At 41.7% G+C, this 19,458-nt stretch overlaps 1 protein-coding gene across 1 annotated transcript in view; it reads right to left on the bottom strand.

Moving 5' to 3' along the window:
• LOC124595971 (thyrotropin receptor-like) overlaps window positions 1–15,022 on the bottom strand; it is a gene marked incomplete at its 5' end in the record, with an annotated part of 363,740 nt that extends 348,718 nt beyond the window's left edge. The window contains 2 exons of the mRNA XM_047134913.1: window positions 14,271–14,345; window positions 15,006–15,022. Of these exons, the coding sequence (XP_046990869.1) occupies window positions 14,271–14,345; window positions 15,006–15,022 (92 nt within the window). The remainder of the gene's footprint in view (window positions 1–14,270; window positions 14,346–15,005) is intronic.
• Between the last annotated feature and the right edge of the window lie 4,436 nt (window positions 15,023–19,458).

Here is a 19,458-nt window from a genome sequence, read left to right as displayed (position 1 = left end):
TAAATTGTGAAAAAATGAAAAAAGAATTCTGATCATAACGACACACAGCAAGGAAAGATTTTCTAAGACTTACAGTTCGAGATGTTCAAAAAATGTCTGTTAGTATGAGCCATACAATAAAATACAGGTTTTTAAATGAAAAAAACCCTGTGTTTGTGCTTCACAAATAATCAGTTTATGTAACAAAACGGCAAGATAATAAATACAAGTTGTTAAAAACCTTTTCAACTTTTGGTCGACTGAACCTGCCACAACGCATTAAACTTGCGTACTGAGGTTTTCTGTAAAACAGTTCTGCGTGCTTCTTCATAAAGTTTTGATAAAAAATTGTACCTGCCAATTTCTTTTCTTTGTAAAATCTGTGACGCAATTCAAATTTTTCTTCCAAATCGTAAGTCAACTTCTGAAGCTAGATCTTAGACAGCGCCATTAACATGTATCTCTTCGTAATTTTCGTGAGATGTTGGGTTAGAGATCCCTATATGAACTATCTACTGATTCCTTTAATCTGATTTCCAGTGTAATTCTAGGAACATTAAAACGATCGGAAGTAGGCCTTTCTGTCATTTCGCCTTCCAAAATACTGGGAACCGCTCGTTTCATTGCAGTCTCGGATCATCTTCATAGACCCTCAACGGCCGCCTGCCTTTTGATACTTCGCATCGCGGCCTAAAGACAAAACAAAAAAATTTTTGTTTAGTCCATACCACCCGACTATGGTATGGCCCGTAACACTCGACTGACATTGCACATTGAAGCATGACGGAAACGGGAACCGGCATGGGTGAGTGGAATATCGTTATTACAATACAATCTTTATTAGTTTACTTAAAGCATGAAAATATAACTTCTGTCCGTTAAAAGTATAAACTGATGTCGTTAGTGTCCGCCTCCATAGGTGAGAGATCAAACACAAGAAATCCTCATACCGGGGACCCGGATTCGATTCCCAGTACTGGCAGGAACTTCTCCACGGTGCGAGGTGTGAACCGGAGTGCACTCAGCCTCGTCATGCAGATTGAGGAGCTACCTGATTGAGAGGTAGCGGCCGGGAGTGTGGTGTGCTGACCCCATTCCTCCCCATACCGCACCCGATGATGAATGACTGAAGATGACAGGGCGGTCGGTCAACTATCGCGTGGTATTTAGGGCGTGATCGCGAGATTTCCTTTTTTTATGCCGAAAATTACACAGTTCCCAGCTTCGACGCTTAAAAACAAACAAAAATTAGGTGCGACACAAACTCAACAGCCACCTTACTCAAGTTTTTGTAAATGGTGGAGTGATTTCCACGATTTATTCAAAGTACTGCATACGTCTGCTATTTTTGCGGCAAACTCGTGAAACACCAAATGTCAGTTCAGTTTTTCGTTAGGATATTAGGCATCTCGCATGTTTTCATCAAATTTTGATTTATTTTCATACCACTAGTAATTTCAACTAAGAATATACAGTTTTTATTAAAAATTATAGTTCAATATTAGTTGATTAACATTTCTGTTTGTTAAGAAATGTGTAATTTAAATAAATGTGAAAGAATAATGTTACTACTAACGAGATACGAAACAGCGATTTATGATCGCAAAAGGTGCTACACAAGGTACATAGAAAATGATTTTTTTCGCCTATGGTGGTAAGGATATAAGGAGGATATAAGATGAACATCAACAAAAGCAAAACGAGGATAATGGAATGTAGTCGAATTAAGTCGGGTGATGCTGAGGGAATTAGATTAGGAAATGAGACACTTAAAGTAGTAGAGGAGCTTTGCTATTTGGGGAGCAAAATAACTGATGATGGTCGAAGTAGAGAGGATATAAAATGTAGACTGGCAATGACAAGGAAAGCGTTTCTGAAGAAGAGAAATTTGTTAACATCGAGTATAGATTTAAGTGTCAGGAAGTCATTTCTGAAAGTATTTGTATGGAGTGTAGCCATGTATGGAAGTGAAACGTGGACGATAAATAGTTTGGACAAGAAGAGAATAGAAGCTTTCGAAATGTGGTGCTACAGAAGAATGCTGAAGATTAGATGGGTAGATCACATAACTAATGAGGAAGTATTGAATAGGATTGGGAAGAAGAGAAGTTTGTGGCACAACTTGACTAGAAGAAGGGATCGGTTGGTAGGACATGTTCTGAGGCATCAAGGGATCACCAATTTAGTATTGGAGGGCAGCGTGGAGGGTAAAATCGTAGAGGGAGACCAAGAGATGAATACACCAAGCAGATTCAGAAGGATGTAGGTTGCAGTAGGTACTGGGAGATGAAGAAGCTTGCACAGGATAGAGTAGCATGGAGAGCTGAATCAAACCAGTCTCAGGACTGAAGACCACAACAACAACAACATGGTGGTAAGTTACAATGCTTTACTCGTATAGTCAACAGCGCTCAGAAATCTTATAATCTTCTTTTTTGACAGTTGTGTTGTACTGATTTAGAAAATTTTCTGCCGGGCAGCGACCATCAAGTAACACAAGGAAGAAGTAAGTGGAAGAGTTCAGCGCAGCCTGTGAGGTCCACTCGCGAGTCACGATAAGGAACTGAATCTTTGTTAAAATTAACGGTGAAACCTTCAAGTATCATTAATTTTTCACAATTCGCAAATAAATGACACCATGAATTTTAACAATTATTTGGCGGCTGAATATCCCGACGTGCAAACATGTGCGAACTGAGTCTCTGAACTGTGTGAACTGAATTCCACAATCTCAGTCAACTATGTTCCTAGTCATTTCGACGTCTTGTTTGCTCCCAAGTCCACGACCCACTGGCAATATATCAAGGAGAGTTCGTTCCTGTCGTCTCTGATAGTTACACACTGGATTCCCTCGTTACAGAATATGCAACGAATCACGGTAAAACGTATTTACCAAAACACACGTTCAAACAACGACATGTTATCCTAGACAGAGGCAATTAGGCCCATAGCTCCCCTCGATCAGTGTGGACTGCTAGTTCTAATAACGGTGTAATGAGATTAAAATACTCAAAACATTATACACTTTTGAAACACCGTACTGTCTCCATTAGAGACGTATGTTTGAAATTTAACGCAAAGGTGCCTAAACCTTCCTCTGTAACAGTGCAAAATCATGGCGGCTTTCGACGTCACACTCGAATTCGGTGCTTCAAACAGCAAGGTGTTCACCCATGCGGAAAAAAAAGGTCACAACCCAGAAGCACACGCGAGATGTAAGGCGGGTTAATAATATCAAATTGGCAGCAAATTTCACCACAGCTCTGCCAAACGTAGTCATGTCACACGATGGGAAGGTCGTCATACATCATCTTACACAGATTTCACACCTCCCTTTGACTCCTCTGGGATAAAGGTCAGAATCGCGGCACTCAGCGTTGAAATTACGCGGTTTCCATTCAATGTCAGAAGAAAACATTACAGGCACCATTTAGGTGTGGTTGCCTCAGGCGCTAGAATAGCAGCGACGCACCACTCAGCTGAATGGGTATCGGAGTCTCTGACAGTTGCATTTTTTAACTGGCTCAACAAAGGCACGTGGGCAGCACCGAGGCTGTTTCCGAACAAGCGGGTCTTAGAGGGACCTTAGCCGTTTTATTCACGCACATGTCAGTGTTGCAGCCCTCCGTGATCGAGCCACAGGAGGGCGCGAAGCAAGAGGGCTCAAAGAGTTCCGATGTCGTCTAGTTGTTTTGAATGGTCCCTAGTGGTTCCACCACGTATACCAGAGCGAAAATCGGGGCCGCACTTCATTCCAAAGGGGGAAATCACGTTCGTGTGTACGTATTTGTCAAGAACGTCATCCTATTGCTATCGCACTGCGAACTGTCGATTTAGACCGCGAAATGCCCCAAGGGATGGCGTGGTTTCATTGACATTCTTTATGCCACCTCCTGAGGCCTTTGCGTCTCGATTCTGAGCGACGGTGTGTCTGAAATATTTTCCTCGTCTGCTCGTAAGAAAACCGTGTGATTTCGACGCTGAATGTCGCAGTTCTGACCTCCATCGCAAATGCGGCATGAGAAGGGGTAAAATGTAGATAAGAGAGGATGCGAAGACTTTCCCATCGTGTGACATGTCCATGGTGCGTTGGGTAGGATTGTGATGAAGTATGGTGTCAATGTGACATCATTAACCCAACTTTATACCTCACATGTATGCTGCAAATAGTGACAATTGACTCAAAATCATGAAAAGTATGAAGTTATCTGCATGAGCACTAAAAAGAATCCGCTAAATTTCAGTTACACGATAAATCACACAAATCTAAAGCCTGAAAACACAACTAAATTCTCAGGGATTACAGTTACTAACAACTTCAGTTGGAACGATCGCATGGATAATGTTGTGCTGAAAGCAAACCAAACTATGCGAATTATTCGCAGAACACTCACAAAAGTAACTGGTCAACTATGCTTGTCCGTCCTCTTCTGGAGTATCGCTGCGCAGTGCGGGATCCGCTCCAGATAGGACTGACGGAGGACATAAGGCAGCTCGTTTTGTATTGTCGTGTAATAGGGGAGACAGCGCCAGGTCCCAGAACTGCTCTCGTTAATAAACGGGCACAATCTTGAAAGTCTCTCCGGGTTTGCTGCCGGATGCTAAAATCAACTTGACTCGATATTTCGGCGATTCAACTGGTCGCCATCTTCAGGAAAATGCTGCTTCTGCTGATGAGTCTCGCTAAGAACTGACGCCAGGTTGCAAATCGACGTCCTACATAGGCACCGTTCAGTACACGGCGCATGCGCCGCCCATCTCGGTTTCTGCCTTCCAAGACAGGGAGGTGGCGCCGCCCTTAGTGAAACACTGCTGGCAACGATATGTCGCAATCAAGGCCGCACCGAAGAACGTTCAGTTTTGATGCGAGATAATACAGGATTCCACGTCTTGCTAAGAGGAAACCCATTGTCTCTGTTGATTAAATTATCAGCCAACCTAATTTCAATCGCCTCTTCATAGACACTGTTCTAAAAACCGGAAATGTTGGCAACTACCACAGTTTCATCAAAATTCATACTGTGTCTCTCATTTAGGCAGTATTCTGCTACTGCCGATTTTTCCGGCTGCTGTAGCCTCGTATGACGGCGATGTTCCACACACCTGTCATGCACTGTGCGAATCGAACGGCTAATGTAAGCTTTCCCACATTGACACGGAATTTTGTACACACCGGGTTTCCTAAGCCCCAAATCGTCTTTCACAGAGCCGAGCAGAGCCCTAATCTTATAAGGTGGACGGAATACACTCTTAATGTTAAAATTCCTTAAAATTCGTCCAATCCTAAACGATAAGCCTCCAGCATAAGGAAGAAAGGCCTCAGATCTATATTCCTCTTCATACACCTCCGGAAATGGTCTAAACTCCATAGCCCGACGACTCCAAGACTTATTACGCCGGGAAAGCCTACGTAATCACAAACGGTCACAATGCCCACATAGTACTAGGGACAGAAAATTGGCTGAAACCAGATGTAAACAGTAATAAAATTCTAAACTCAGATTGGAATGTATACCGCAGAGACAGGCTGGACAGTGAAGTGGGAGGCGTGTTTATAGCTATAAAAAGTGCAATAGTATCGAAGGAAATTGACGGAGATCCGAAATGTGAAATAATTTGGGTGAAGGTCACGGTTAAATCAGGCTCAAACGTGGTAATTGGATGTGTCTATAGGCCCCCTGTCTCAGCAGCTGTTGTGGCAGAGCACCTGAAGGAAAATTTGGGAAATATTTCGAGTAGATTTCCCCACCATGTTATAGTTCTGGGTGGAGATTTTAATTTGCCGCATATAGACTGGGAGACTCAAACGTTTATAACGGGTGGCAGGGACAAAGAATCCAGTGAAATTTTTTTAAGTGCTTTATCTGAAAACTACCTTGAGCAGTTAAACAGAGAACCGAATCGTGGCGATAACATATTAGACTTTCTGGTGACAAACAGACCCGAACTATTTGAAACAGCTAACGCTGAACAGGGAATCAGCGATCATAAATCGGTTACTGCATCGATGATTTCAGCCGTAAATAGAAATCTTAAAAAAGGTAGGAAGATTTTTCTGTTTAGCAAAAGTAACAAAAAGCAGATTTCAGAGTACTTTACGGCTCAACACAAAAGTTTTGTCTCAAGTACAGATAGTGTTGAGGATCAGTGGACAAAGTTCAAAACCGTCGTACAATATGCATTAGATGAGTATGTGCCAAGCAAGGTCGTAAGAGATGGAAAAGAGCCACCGTGGCACAACAACCGAGTTAGAAAACTGCTGCGGAAGCAAAGGGAACTTCACAGCAAACATAAATATAGCCAAAGCCTTGCAGACAAACAAAAATAATGCGAAGCGAAATGTAGTGTGAGGAGGGCTATGCGAGAGGCGTTCAATGAATTCGAAAGTAAAGTTCTATGTACTGACTTGCCAGAAAATCCTAAGAAATTTGGGCTTCTGTCAAAGCGGTAGGTGGATCAAAACAGAATGTCCAGACACTGTGTGACCAAGATGGTACTGAAACAGAGCATGACAGGCCGAAATACTAAATGTCTTTTTCCAAAGCTGTTTCACAGAGGAAGACTGCACTGTAGTTCCTTCTCTAGATTGTCGCACAGATGACAAAATGGTAGATATATCGATATAGACGACAGAGGGATGGAGAAACAATTGAAATCGCTCAAAACAGGAAAGGCCGCTGGACCTGATGGGATACCAGTTCGATTTTACACAGAGTACGCGAAGGAACTTGCCCCCCTTCTTGCAGCGGTGCACCGTAGGTCTCTAGAACAGCGTAGCGTTCCAAAGGATTGGAAAAGGTCACAGGTCATCCCCGTTTTCAAAAAGGGACGTCGAACAGATGTGCAGAACTATAGACCTCTATCTCTAACGTCGATCAATTGTAGAATATTGGAACACGTATTATGTTCGAGTATAGTGACTTTTCTGGAGACTAGAAATCTACTCTGTAGGAATTAGCATGGGTTTCGAAAAAGACGATCGTGTGAAACCCGGCTCGCGCTATTCGTCCACGAGACTCAGAGGGCCATAGACACGGGTTCCCAGGTAGATACCGTGTTTCTTGACTTCCGCGAGGCATTCGATACAGTTCCCCACAGTCGTTTAATGAACAAAGTAATAGCATATGGACTATCAGACCAATTGTGTGATTGGATTGAAGAGTTCCTAGATAACAGAACGCAGCATGTCATTCTCAATGGAGAGAAGTCTTCCGAAATAAGAGTTATTTCAGGTGTGTCGCAGGGGAGTGTCGTAGGACCGTTGCTACTCGCAATATACATAAATGACCTTGTGGATAACATCGGAAGTTCACTGAGACTTTTTGCGGATGATGCTGTGATATATCTAGAGGCTGTAACAATGGAAAATTGTACTGAAATGCAGGAGGATCTGGAGCGAATTGACGCATGATGCAGGGAATGGCAATTGAATCTCAATGTAGACAAGTGTAATGTGCTGCGAATACATAGAAAGAAAGATGCCTTATCATTTAGGTACAATATAGCAGGTCAGCAGCTGGAAGCAGTTAATTCCATAAATTATCTGGGAGTACGCATTAGGAGTGATTTAAAATGGAATGATCATATAAAGTTGATAGTCGGTAAAGCTGATGTCAGACTGAGATTCATTGGAAGAATCCTAAGGAAATGCAATCCGAAAACAAAGGAAGTAGGTTACAGTACACTTGTTAGCCCACTGCTTGAATACTGTTCACCAGTGTGGTATCCGTACCAGATAGGATTGATAGAAGAGATAGAGAAGATCCAATGGAGAGCAGCACGCTTCGTTACAGGATCATTTAGTAATCGCGAAAGCGTTACGGAGATGATAGATAAACCCTAGTGGAAGACTCTGTAGGAGAGACGCTGAATAGCTCGGTACGGGTTGAAGTTTCCAGAACATACCTTCACCGAGGAGTCAAGCAGTATATTGCTCCCTCATACGTATATCTCGCGAAGAGACCATGAGGATAATATCAGTGAGATTGGAGCCCACGCAGAGGCGTACCGACAATCCTTCTTTCCACGAACAATACGAGACTGGAATAGAAGGGAGAACCGATAGAGGTACTGAAGGTACCCTCCGCCACACACCGTCAGGTGGCTTGCGGAGTATGGAAGTAGATGTAGATGATACGATACACGAATTTGGGTGGCACTTATTAAAACAAAGGCGTTTTTCGTTGCACCTGGACATTCTCATGGAATTTCAATCGGTAACTTTCTCCTCAGAGTGTGAAGATATTTTGTTGACGTCCACCTACGTAGACAGAAATGATGATAATAATACAATAAGATAAATAAGAGTCCGCACAAAAGATGTAAGTGTTCGTTTCCCTCCCGCACTGTTAGAGAGTGGAACGGCAGAGTAGCTTAAAGGTGGTTCGACGAAACCTCCTCCAGACACTTAATTGCAAACTGCAGAGTAATCATATAGATGTAGTTGTAGATGTAGACATGAGATTCTGAGCTGTTGCCTTTTTTCTCAGGGGTGACGTCGCAGGGTGCCACGCTTTTGCACGATTACAGCAAATGGCTATAGGCACCTTTGAGTCGAATTTCAAATTTCTGCGTCGGTAATGGGTTTCGAAAAACTGATACTCTTTCTTGCAGTGTAGAGGGTGTTGGACATGGTAGTTGAATAGGCATTATAAGATTAGCAAAAGGTTGAAAAATATGTAAGGCCGCACGGTTTTAAAAGCGGTATTTCACTTAACAGATATTCAAATGATGTGAGACGCACCAGAGGTTTTTAACTGCTCTGGCGACTGGACACTATCGGGTCGTTTCTCTGGTTGTTGTATATTAGCTTACTGTTTTCTTCATTCAGAGAGGGCTACCATTAAATTTAATAGTTTATTTATTTATTTATTTTGAGAACACTAACGTCCACTTACGCTTCCATGGGACACACCCAATGCTACTTTCTTTTCTGTTGAACATTCACCATGCAGTATTATGTAATTGATTGTACACCCACATCGAGAATTCTTCTTGTTGAAAAAATGTTTGGGAAGCTACTCTGTAAAATCTGGGTTGTTAGTGTACAGTGTGTTGCAGTGTGGAACACATGTTTAAAATTTAGGCAGACGGAATATACTTGTTTTCTGCATCTACTGTTTGCAAGCTACTACGTATGATTGAAACCTAGCCGCGTTGCAAACGAACGGGAGAAGGTTATTGTCCGTCACGAATGACATAATGTGCTGGTCTGTAATGTTTTCTGGGATTCTGAAACAGTCAGACATTAGGAATAGTACACAGTTATTATGTGTATCCGTTATTTAACCCATTTTCTAAACAGGAATTTCCAGTCGCATGACTTTTCACTCTGTGTCTCGTAACACTGGGGATGTTCCACATGGGGACACAGTCACTGTTTGGGACACCCTCTCGAAAACATTTGCTGAGTTCACTTTCGCTGTCCATAACATTTGCTTCCTCTGCTTTTTCACATTCACTGCAGTGACATGGTAAATGTCACCACCGAACATGTACTAAATAAAAATCAACGCCAAATGCTGAATGGGTATTCCAAACTGTCACCATGTACATCCCTGTTGCTATTGTGCATTTCTTTGACCCATCACAACAGCCGCGAAAAATTCTCAGCCAGTATCTCGGACTACTCTTTGTGAACAGCGATATGATGGAAAGAAAAATAAGAGACACCCGATCAATAATGTCGTCATTTAAAAGGAGTAAAAGTATACGTGAGTTCATGTAACAAACAAAGTATATTGCTTTACTATGTGAACACTAGTACAGTTACCGAATACTTACAATTACTGTAAATATTATGTCATAATGCTGACTTGTTATATTCAGTTGAGCTGATTCTCTTGAACTTCTTTCACTATCCCACCATAGTACACGATACTTACTTCCTTTTTATTGCAATGATATGTTGCAAGCTGAACGTGTGTGGTCTCTAAGAGAAAAATAAATAAATAAAAAGTAAAAAACACGCACAACGAAGGAACTATCCGAATAAGGTGGAAATCTATAGACGTTTTGTTCATGTGCAGATAGCCGGCCGGAGTGGCCGAGCGGTTCTAGGCGCTACAGTCTGGAACCGAGCAACCGCTACAGTCGCAGGTTCGAATCCTGCCTCGGGCATGGATGTGTGTGATGTCATTAGGTTAGTTAGGTTTAAGTAGCTCTAAGTTATAGGGGACTGATGACCTCAGAAGTTAAGTCCCATAGTGCTCAGAGCCATTTGAACCATGTACAGATAAACAAATGATTAAAATTTCAGAAAAACTGGACGATTTATTCAACAGAGTGAGCTTCACAAACTGAGCCAGTCAATAAAGCGTCGGGCCACCTCTGGCCCTTATGCGAGTAGTTATTCGTCTTCGCTTTGATTGATAGAGTTGTCGGATGTCTTTCTGAGGGATATCGTTCCAGATTCTGTTCAACTGGCACGTTGGATCGTCAAACTTCTCTGCTGGTTGGAGGGTCCTGCCAATAACGCTCCAAATGACCTCAATTGAGGAGAGATTCGGCGGCCATCCTGTCCAACGTAGGGTCTGACAAGTACGAAGACAATCAGTAGAAACTATCGACGAGAGCGGCCGGGCATTATCTTGCACAGATGTAAGCGCAGTATGGCTAGCCATGAAGGGCAACAAATCGGGCTGTAGAATACCATCGCACCGCTGAGCTGTAAGGATGCTGCTGATGACAACCAAATGGGTCCAGCTATGAAATGACGCCCCAGACCATCACTGTTGGGTGTCTGGCCGTATGGTGGGTGATCGTCAAGGATGGTGTCCCACCACTGTGCAGGGCGTCTCCAGACAAGTCTTCCCTGGTCATTGGGGCTCAGTTCGAAGTGGGAATCATTACTGAAGACTACTCCAGTCAATGAGATTCCAGGCCGAATAAGTGTCTGGAGACGCCCCAGACAGTAGCGGGCTACCAATCAACCCATCATCGTCCATACGTCCAGACATCCAAGTTCGATGGTCTGGAGTGACACTCCATTTTACAGCAGAACCCCTTTGGTTATCACCCGCGGCAGCCTTACAGCTTAGCGGAAAGTCGACGATATTCTACGCCCTGTTTCTTCCCACTTCATGGTAAGCCATTCTGGCCTCACGTTTCAGTAAGATAATTTTACTTCTTGTCTTCGTGCTTGTCCAACCCTAAATTGGCCTGCAAGGCCTCCGGATTTATTCCCACTAGAGAACATTTAGATTATTTTTTCAGGGCCCTCCAACCAGCTTGGAATTTTGACCATCTATCGCGCCAGTTTGAGAGAATCTGCCACGGTATCTCTCAGAGGGACGTCCAATAACTCTATCGCTCAGTGCCAAGCTGAATAGGTGCTTGCATGAAGGCCAATGTGGACCAACACGTTACTGACTTGGTCAGTTTGTGAAGCTCTTTCTTTTGAATAAATCATCCAATTTTTCTGAAATTTTAATCATTTGGTTGTCTGTTCATGTACTTCTATCAATTTCCATTTGGATGATTCCTTCGTGGTGTGTCCTTTTTTATGTCTTAGAGCATTATATACTTAGTTGTCCGACTAGCAGCTGTATGGCACATTTTCTCTGATGTTTCGGAAGATATACGTTATTTAGTTTTTGTAATGTATATGTGGAGTCGGCGAAAAAAATAATGCTCATTACGTCTTTCAAGCTACGTTGATTGCCAACAGAAATCGTCCGTTTGTTTCCTATTACTTACAAAATATTTTTAGTGAATAACTTTCCTTGCCCTTTCGATGGAGCTGTCTCAAATTAGTCACTTGCGATTTTAATTTTATCGATGTGTATTAACAGGGATAGTAAAACACAAAGGAAAACAAGAACTTCAGAAGCGACTGAGCAGTGCTGCTGCATTGTGTTGGCATTCGTGCGGACCAGGACGCTGCTACATACACGGTGATGTGGCTTTAACATTCAAGATGATATATGTCTATTTCGTATAGCTTGAATGTATTAGGTATTAGGACTTCGAAGTGTGTTCGTAGATTACTCTTTGAAAGTAAGCTTCTGGGAAGTAGGATGGAAGTTATATTTAATAGTTTTTGTGTACAATACTCCTTTTTCCTTTTTTGGTACTATCAGAGTGCATTTGTGAACTTATTTCGTGACCATTAACCCTGTAATGGAGCGTGCGTAGTTTGTAGTTACCTTACTCCTTGCTACTTTCGAATTTTCTCTCTTCAATTTCACTGAAAAATTCAACAGTTTCAGTTTGGAATGAGCTGATTTTCCAACTAAGCTGTAGCAAAACTACAGAAATGAAGACACTAACTATCAGCAGAGAAACAAAAATGGTTTTTCATTTGATAAAAATGTACCTACCTTTGTTTTTTGGTCAACAGTTATCTACATTCCTCCTACTGGAGGGGCCGGGGGCTGGCAGTTGCCAAACAGCTGCTCTTTTGCCACTGCATTATAAAATTTAATATTTTAATATACAAAGTTTAAGGACGTAAAATAGATGCTGATAGTTATGGCGCTATCTAGGAGATGCACAGGAAGTTATATGGAACCCGATGTGGGACGTCTGTGTGGGAAGGAAGTGATCGGTCGGATGTGGGTACGAGGAGGTGAGTGCGACGCCAGCTGAGGAAAACAGGGAGAGTTGTGAGTTGGAGCCTTTATTTATAATGGGGTGGGTTGGGAAACTTAAGTTATGTTTGCAAGATTGGTAAGTTTCGTGAGCATATGCTCTGGGAAGCGTAGGTGATTGAAATGATGTCTTGAGACCATAAAATGCCCGCTATATACATCATGTGAACGGAATACACGTAGTTGTACAACGTCAGTCCTATATGCTATTAATGGTTTATATAAAATCTGAATTTCTATAACAATAAAATTAATCTTGGCTATTGGACACGTATACAAGGTGCCCGTCGGAGGTTCGAGACCTCCCTCGGGCATGGGTGTGTGTGTTGTCCTTACCATAAGTTAATTTAAATTAGATGAAATAGTGTGTAAGCCTAGGGATCGATGATCCCAGCAGTTTGGTCCCATAGGAAATTACCACCAACAGACAAGGTGCAGGTTTTAACTAGCATCGCTAAAGAAACGGAGATTAAATTTCATTATTTAAAAACACATCAGAAAAGATTAAAATTCATGACACACGGCAAATTCACTTTCTCTATAGGACTGAGAACACTTTAAGTAACTTTGCGCATTACTTGATGTGCTATGGTTTTCATAATGGTATAGGTCAAGGATATACAGTAAAATATTTAAAGACGATAACTGCATTAAATGACTTGCTTTTATTACATTTTAGTTAATACACAGCGTACCTGCGATTCCATCTACTTCAGTACAAGATCATCGACAGAACCGGATTAATTAATACATACTACTCTGGAAGGTGGAGATAATAAACAGCAAGTAACCCTACAGTAGAAAGTAATATAGCTTCTGTGAATGGCTGATATTTAAGTAGGGGAATAACTGCCGTGACAAATGTGCACTCGTAATTTATTTTCTAAATCATCTATACGCTCAAATTAAACACTGTAAGAAGATCTGGAGAGTTTGGAGATGAAGGGAAGGTGGGATGTGTTGACAGAGGTGCGGTAGCAGGCCAGAGTTCTCAAGTACGAGGGAGATTAGCTTGCTGAGGCTCAAGCTTATGAGAGGTGCAGGGGAGGCGAAGGTGTACTAAGTGAACGCTTTTAATGAGCCGCTCCAGTGTTACGAGTGGAAGAAGGTGTTTAAAACAAAGTGACGTGCATGTCATTCGCAGGGAGAGTGGTAAAACTTTGGAGGAGCCAAAGTTCATACTGTATTCGAGTAGGCAATAATGGGAAGGAAAGGAGGTTTTATATGTGTGTAATATGGTTGCGGGATTTAATACCCATGTTCAGTCATTTAGTGGCTGTAGTCTATTGGGGTCTTCCTTTGTTTAGTAGGTGAAGGTTTCACATTAATTTTTAGATCGTGTGTCAGTACAGGGTCGTTCAGTGTTGATGGCATGTACAGTTACCGATTGCCACGTAAATGTCTATGGGACGAAATACTTTGGTGGTTTCTCCTGTAATTACTGCGGAGGGTTTTACATGATTGCACGGCACCACTGACTACACCATGAAATCGTTTCGTTGTGCTAAACACATCTTATGGCCTTTGCCAATAAGTTTGAGAACGAGAACAAACATAATGTATGGAACTGGAACTACAGAAAGAATAAGAAAAGAAAGGGAAAAAAGTGGCAGTAAAGGATGACCTCCATAGGAGAAGCTACAGCGTGTTCCACTGTACTGCCAGTTGAGAAGCAGGAGACTGGCGTGCTGTGGTACTTACACCATGTGTACGACGGCGGCGCGGCTCAGCCCCGTGAGGTCGGGCACCGACTCCAAACCCGTCCGCACCACGCGCCTGCAACAACCACCACGGCACCACTTACATATTTTCTACATTTTAGCATATTACCTGAAGTTTAAATACAGACTTTATTTATTCTTACTTAGATTATTCATATCAGCATTTAATAATTTTTTCTTACATCGGCGTGTAATAAAAATACAATTACTACTACAGCTAACGCAATACTACTTGCCATCACCACAGTGATTTCTGCTACTAAGAATACAACCACTACCACAACGAGCTATATTTACTACTATTCTTACACTATACCCAGTTCCACTACTGTCCATCACTTACGTACTTCCCACATTTACATCTACATCCATACTCTGCAAACCACTATGAAGTGCGTGGCAGAGTGTTCTTCCCATTATACCAGTTTTAAGAGCTTTTCCTCTCTCCATTCCGTAAGGAGTGCAGGAATAATGTTTGTTTGAATGCCTCTGTGTATGCGATAAGGAATCTAATCTTGTCATCTCGATTCCTATGGAAGTGATATTATAGTATCTTCCTAGATTCATGATTTAAAGTCTGTTCTTGTAGCTTTGTCAGTAGATTTGTTTCTGCAAAGTGTCCGCCTCGAGCAAAACACAATTTTTATTTTTATTCCCCAGACATGTTTCGCTGAAGTTTCAGTGTCATCAGCAGTGTTTTTTTATGTTCTATAAAAAGGAAAAGTGCTTTTTGCTACTTGTATACATATAAATTTGGGTTTTTAAGACACTATTTATAGATTTCAAACAAAAAATATATATTGTTTGAAATCTATAAATAGTGTCTTATATATATATATATATATAATTTAAGTTATTTAATGCTTTGTTTCACAGTTTGTCATCTGCAACCATATAGAACATAATGTAGAACAGCTATTTACTTCGACAATTTATGACGAGTGATTTGTAAGCAGTCTACTATGAAGACTAATTGCATTCTCCTAGTGATCTACCAATAAATAGTAATCTGCTACCTATTTTGCGCACGACTGGGCCTATGTGATCGCTCGACTTCATGTCCCTACGAAGTGTTACATCCAGGTAGTTGTGTCGGTTTATCGATTCCAACTGTGACTGATTGATATTATATTCATAAGATACTACGTTGTTTCGTTTTTTGAAGCATACAATTTTACATTTACGAACATTTGAAGCAAGTTATCAATCTTTGCACCACTTAAAAAGGTATGATCGAATACTTGCACGGCTTCGTTCAGACCGTATATCATTATGGATAACTGCATATTCCGTGAAAAGTCTGAGGTTACTATTAATATTCTCCGCAAGGTCATTACTACACAACAGGAACAGCAAGGGACTCAACAAACTTCTCTGACCGAGCGAGAAGGCGCAGTGGTTAGCACTCTGCAGTTGCATTCGGGATGATGACGGTTCAAGCCATCCTGATTTAGGTTTTCCATGATTTCCATAAATCGCTTCAGGCAAATGCCGGGATGGTTCCTCTGAAAGCGCACGGCCGATTACCGTCCCCATCCTACCCTAACCCGATGGGATCGATGACCTCGCTGTTTGGTCTCCTTCTCCAAATCAACCAATCAGCACTTCTCTGGGGCACATCTGAAGCTATTTCTATATCTGTCCATGAGTCTCCTTCATTCCTACCAAGAAATCCTCAATGCAGTCACAAATTTCGCTTGATATCCATACGATCGTACTTTCGACATTAAGCCTTGGTGTGGTACTGAGTCATATACTTTTCCATAATCGAGAAAGACTGTACCTACCTGACTGCCTTGATGCATGGATTTCAGTATGTCATGTGAGAAAAGTGCGAGTTGGGCTTCACATTATCTGTGTTTTTGAAATCCGCACTGGTTGGTATGGATAAGGTCGTTGTGTTCGAGGCATGTCAGTTGAGCTGAGAATATGTTCTAAGATTCTTTGTATGAGTGCAAAGTATGTCACTGAATCATCCAGTCAATCGCCGGGTACGTCTTCTTGAATTCTCTCTGCACCCAAGCCGCCGATACAGCTTTTTATTACTTCAAAATATCTGGGACTACTGGTCGGAAAAAATTAACCTGAAAGCCCTAGTTAGTAACTGTCCAACGGAAATCACACAATGGAACAAAACCACTAACAGGCCAAACACGAGGATTATGTTCTTCTGCCAACATTCACATGCAAAAGATCTTACGTTTAGTTTTTCAGCTTGATAGCACCTTCGCTCCTTTCAAATCCATTCACCGTCTGAGAATTGTTCTTTGACATCACGTTCCCTGCCTCAGCTGCATCGACTTACTCTGTTCCACACATACATTTTACCAGCTGATTAAGCTCCTATTCTCAGATTTTTCAAGTAATCGTGTATCCCATGAAAAAGAGCATTAGACTGTGGCGAGTCTCCACCAACATAAACCATCTCTTTCTCATCTCCAAAAGCTCCATATCCTGTCCGTTGGCGAATTTAACTGATTTGTACTTAGTGACCCAGAAATCCTCCCGTAAATTACCCTTCTCTCAGCTATATTCCGTTTCTTTCTTAACCCTGCTGTAATATTGTGGCAGTGGACTGAAACGTAAGGTAGAGCTCTGACAATGCCAGCCACTCGTGCTGGCGAAACGTCAGAAAAATCATCAAACAAAAGTCGGCTGAACAATCCCAGAAAGAAGCCAATAGGGAATTTGTCGACATGTGGCTGTGAAAGCTTTAACAAGTTTGTGTTGAAATAGTTATATGCTGTTCAGTCTATATATTCCAATTAGTCTCTACCCAATAATACTGAGCAACGCAGAGGCACTGTACGCAAATGCAACGTCTAAGTCTGAGACCGCTAACAATGCTCTCGTCTTAATTACGATGCAACCTGATTATCTTTTAATTTCACTAGCACAATCAGAGTCACTTTCTCTGTGAAGAACCTAGTACATCCAGTATTGAGTTTGTTATTTATATCAGTTGCTAACATACAAAGAAGGAATCAAGCTATGGTTTAACGTCCGCCATCGCGATGCCGTTGGCGTTCGAACTCGAGAGCTACAAGGTTGGGGAAGGAAAACCTAAGTATACTTTGAAGAGGAACATCCCAACATTGATCTTAAGTTATTTAGGGAACCGCAGGAAACCTAAATAGCCGTAAGGTAATTTGAACCACAGCCTTTAACTGTGGAAACTAGCTTATGAAAAATAAGATTGAATATGTAGAAAAAAATGACCAACGTAAAGACTGAAAATAATGACTAAATGTAAGAACTGAAGGTACTTGGATTCTGAAAATTTAACGGTGCATGTTACTGATCACTACTTAATCTTCCCTCTTAACCAATACTTGCAAAAATAGTATGTTAATACAAACAAATAACCGTTAAAAAACATAAGAAGACAAAGTATAGGTGTATTCTAGTCGAGGAGATATTACTGCTAGAAATACTATTCCAACATTCTCAAATTATGTCCCGGAAAACGTATCGAACGCACTATATGTGCAAATGTGGAAATGGACGAAAAATAAACACTGCAACCTTTTAGAAAGTCAGACGAGTTTGTACACAATACATGAATAATCATGCGCTACCAAAGCAGTAGCTCTGGGTAACTACAACACAAATAACCAGTTGTGGGCTCATTTGCAGGTTATCACATAGCACCGTCCGCCTGTTTAGCTGAGTGGTAACACGTTTGCCTACCATGCTGCGGGCCCAAGTTCGATTCTCGGCCGGGTTGGAGATTATCTCCGCTCGTGGACTGGGTGTTGTGTTGCCCTCGTCATCATTGCAGCATCACCGACACGGAAGTCGCCCAATGTGCTGTCACCCGAAGTAAGACTTGAAACCCGGGGCCGAACTTCCCCAGATAGCAACTTCCGGTCAACAATGCCACATGACCATTTGACATAGCACCGTATGTACACTCTCATTCACTTGCTGACTGTTTACTTGCCATACAGTGGCAGCTGTACTATTACATACGAATATAGTTCCCAGTTTAGATTGTATTAATTAGCCTAAAAATTTGTTGAAACGAGATTTCGTTTGACAGCGTTATAACGCTGTTATGCTGAGAAAATCTATTACTTTCGAAATTAGTTCACAAAGGCGTCTACTTTGATTCTGTTTGATTATTGGTAATTATATTGTGAGTATTATATTTTTAAAATATTCCGTCTGGTATGCCGTCGCCGAATGTATTTCTTAAAGAAACCCATTTTATTTTTACCGTATGAGGAGGTGGTCTTCCAGTAGGGTTGTAGAGTCTGTGAAGATTCTAAACACGTTCTGGTTCTCTTCTGACTGCAGCAAAATTTCATTTCCGTGTGCTCCTGCGCTGGGGCTTGAAGTCACATGTTGTCAAAACTAGAGCAGAGCGGAAAGAGATATGTGCGAAACACTGACAAGAAGGAACAAAATAATAGGACGTGAGATAAGACACCAGGGAATAACGTCTTTCGCACTAGAAGGAGATGGAGTGTGAAAACTGTACGGGAAAGAGAGATTGGAATACATCCGACAAATAACTGAGAGTTGGCAGCCGCTGTGGCCGAGCGGCTCTAGGCGCTTCAGTCCGGAACCCCGCTGCTGCTACGGTCGCAGGTTCGAATCCTGCCTCGGGCGTGGACGTGTGTGATGTCCTTAGGTTAGTTAGGTTTAAGTAGTTCTAAGTCTACGGGACTGATGACGTCAGATGTTAAGTCCCATAGTGCTTAGAGCCATTTGAACCATTTTTGAACTGAGGAAGTTGGATGTAAATGGTTCTGAGATGAACAGTTTGGAATGGGATAGGAAATCGTGGCGGGCCTCATTAAACCAATTAGACGATGGATGACCCAAGAAAGAAAGCGGGATTCTATAGATTTTAATAAGCGCTTTTTTATTTACGAGCAATGTTGGTGCATATAGAATATCCCAGGAGCAATGGTCAATATTCAGGATGTGATAGGAACGATCAAAGAAGTCTAGTAAACATGGGCTCTAAAATGCGTACATAAAAAGCTGGGAGAACTTTTTTTATCTTCGAGGAGATCCCGCTGTCTTTTTACTTTCCTTATTTTTGGAGGAGGTAGTATGGACGAAAGCAAAGAAAAAAGATTCAGTAAACATACGCTATAAACTGCATACCGTAAGAGCTGTGAGTATTTGTTCATCTTTGCTACAGCTCTTCTACTGAA

This window comes from Schistocerca americana, chromosome 1 (assembly GCF_021461395.2).
Source record: "Schistocerca americana isolate TAMUIC-IGC-003095 chromosome 1, iqSchAmer2.1, whole genome shotgun sequence".
NCBI classification, from domain to species: domain Eukaryota; kingdom Metazoa; phylum Arthropoda; class Insecta; order Orthoptera; family Acrididae; genus Schistocerca; species Schistocerca americana.
The sequence above is the reverse complement of the archived record's forward strand: the minus strand, read 5'-3'. Positions and strand labels throughout refer to the sequence as shown.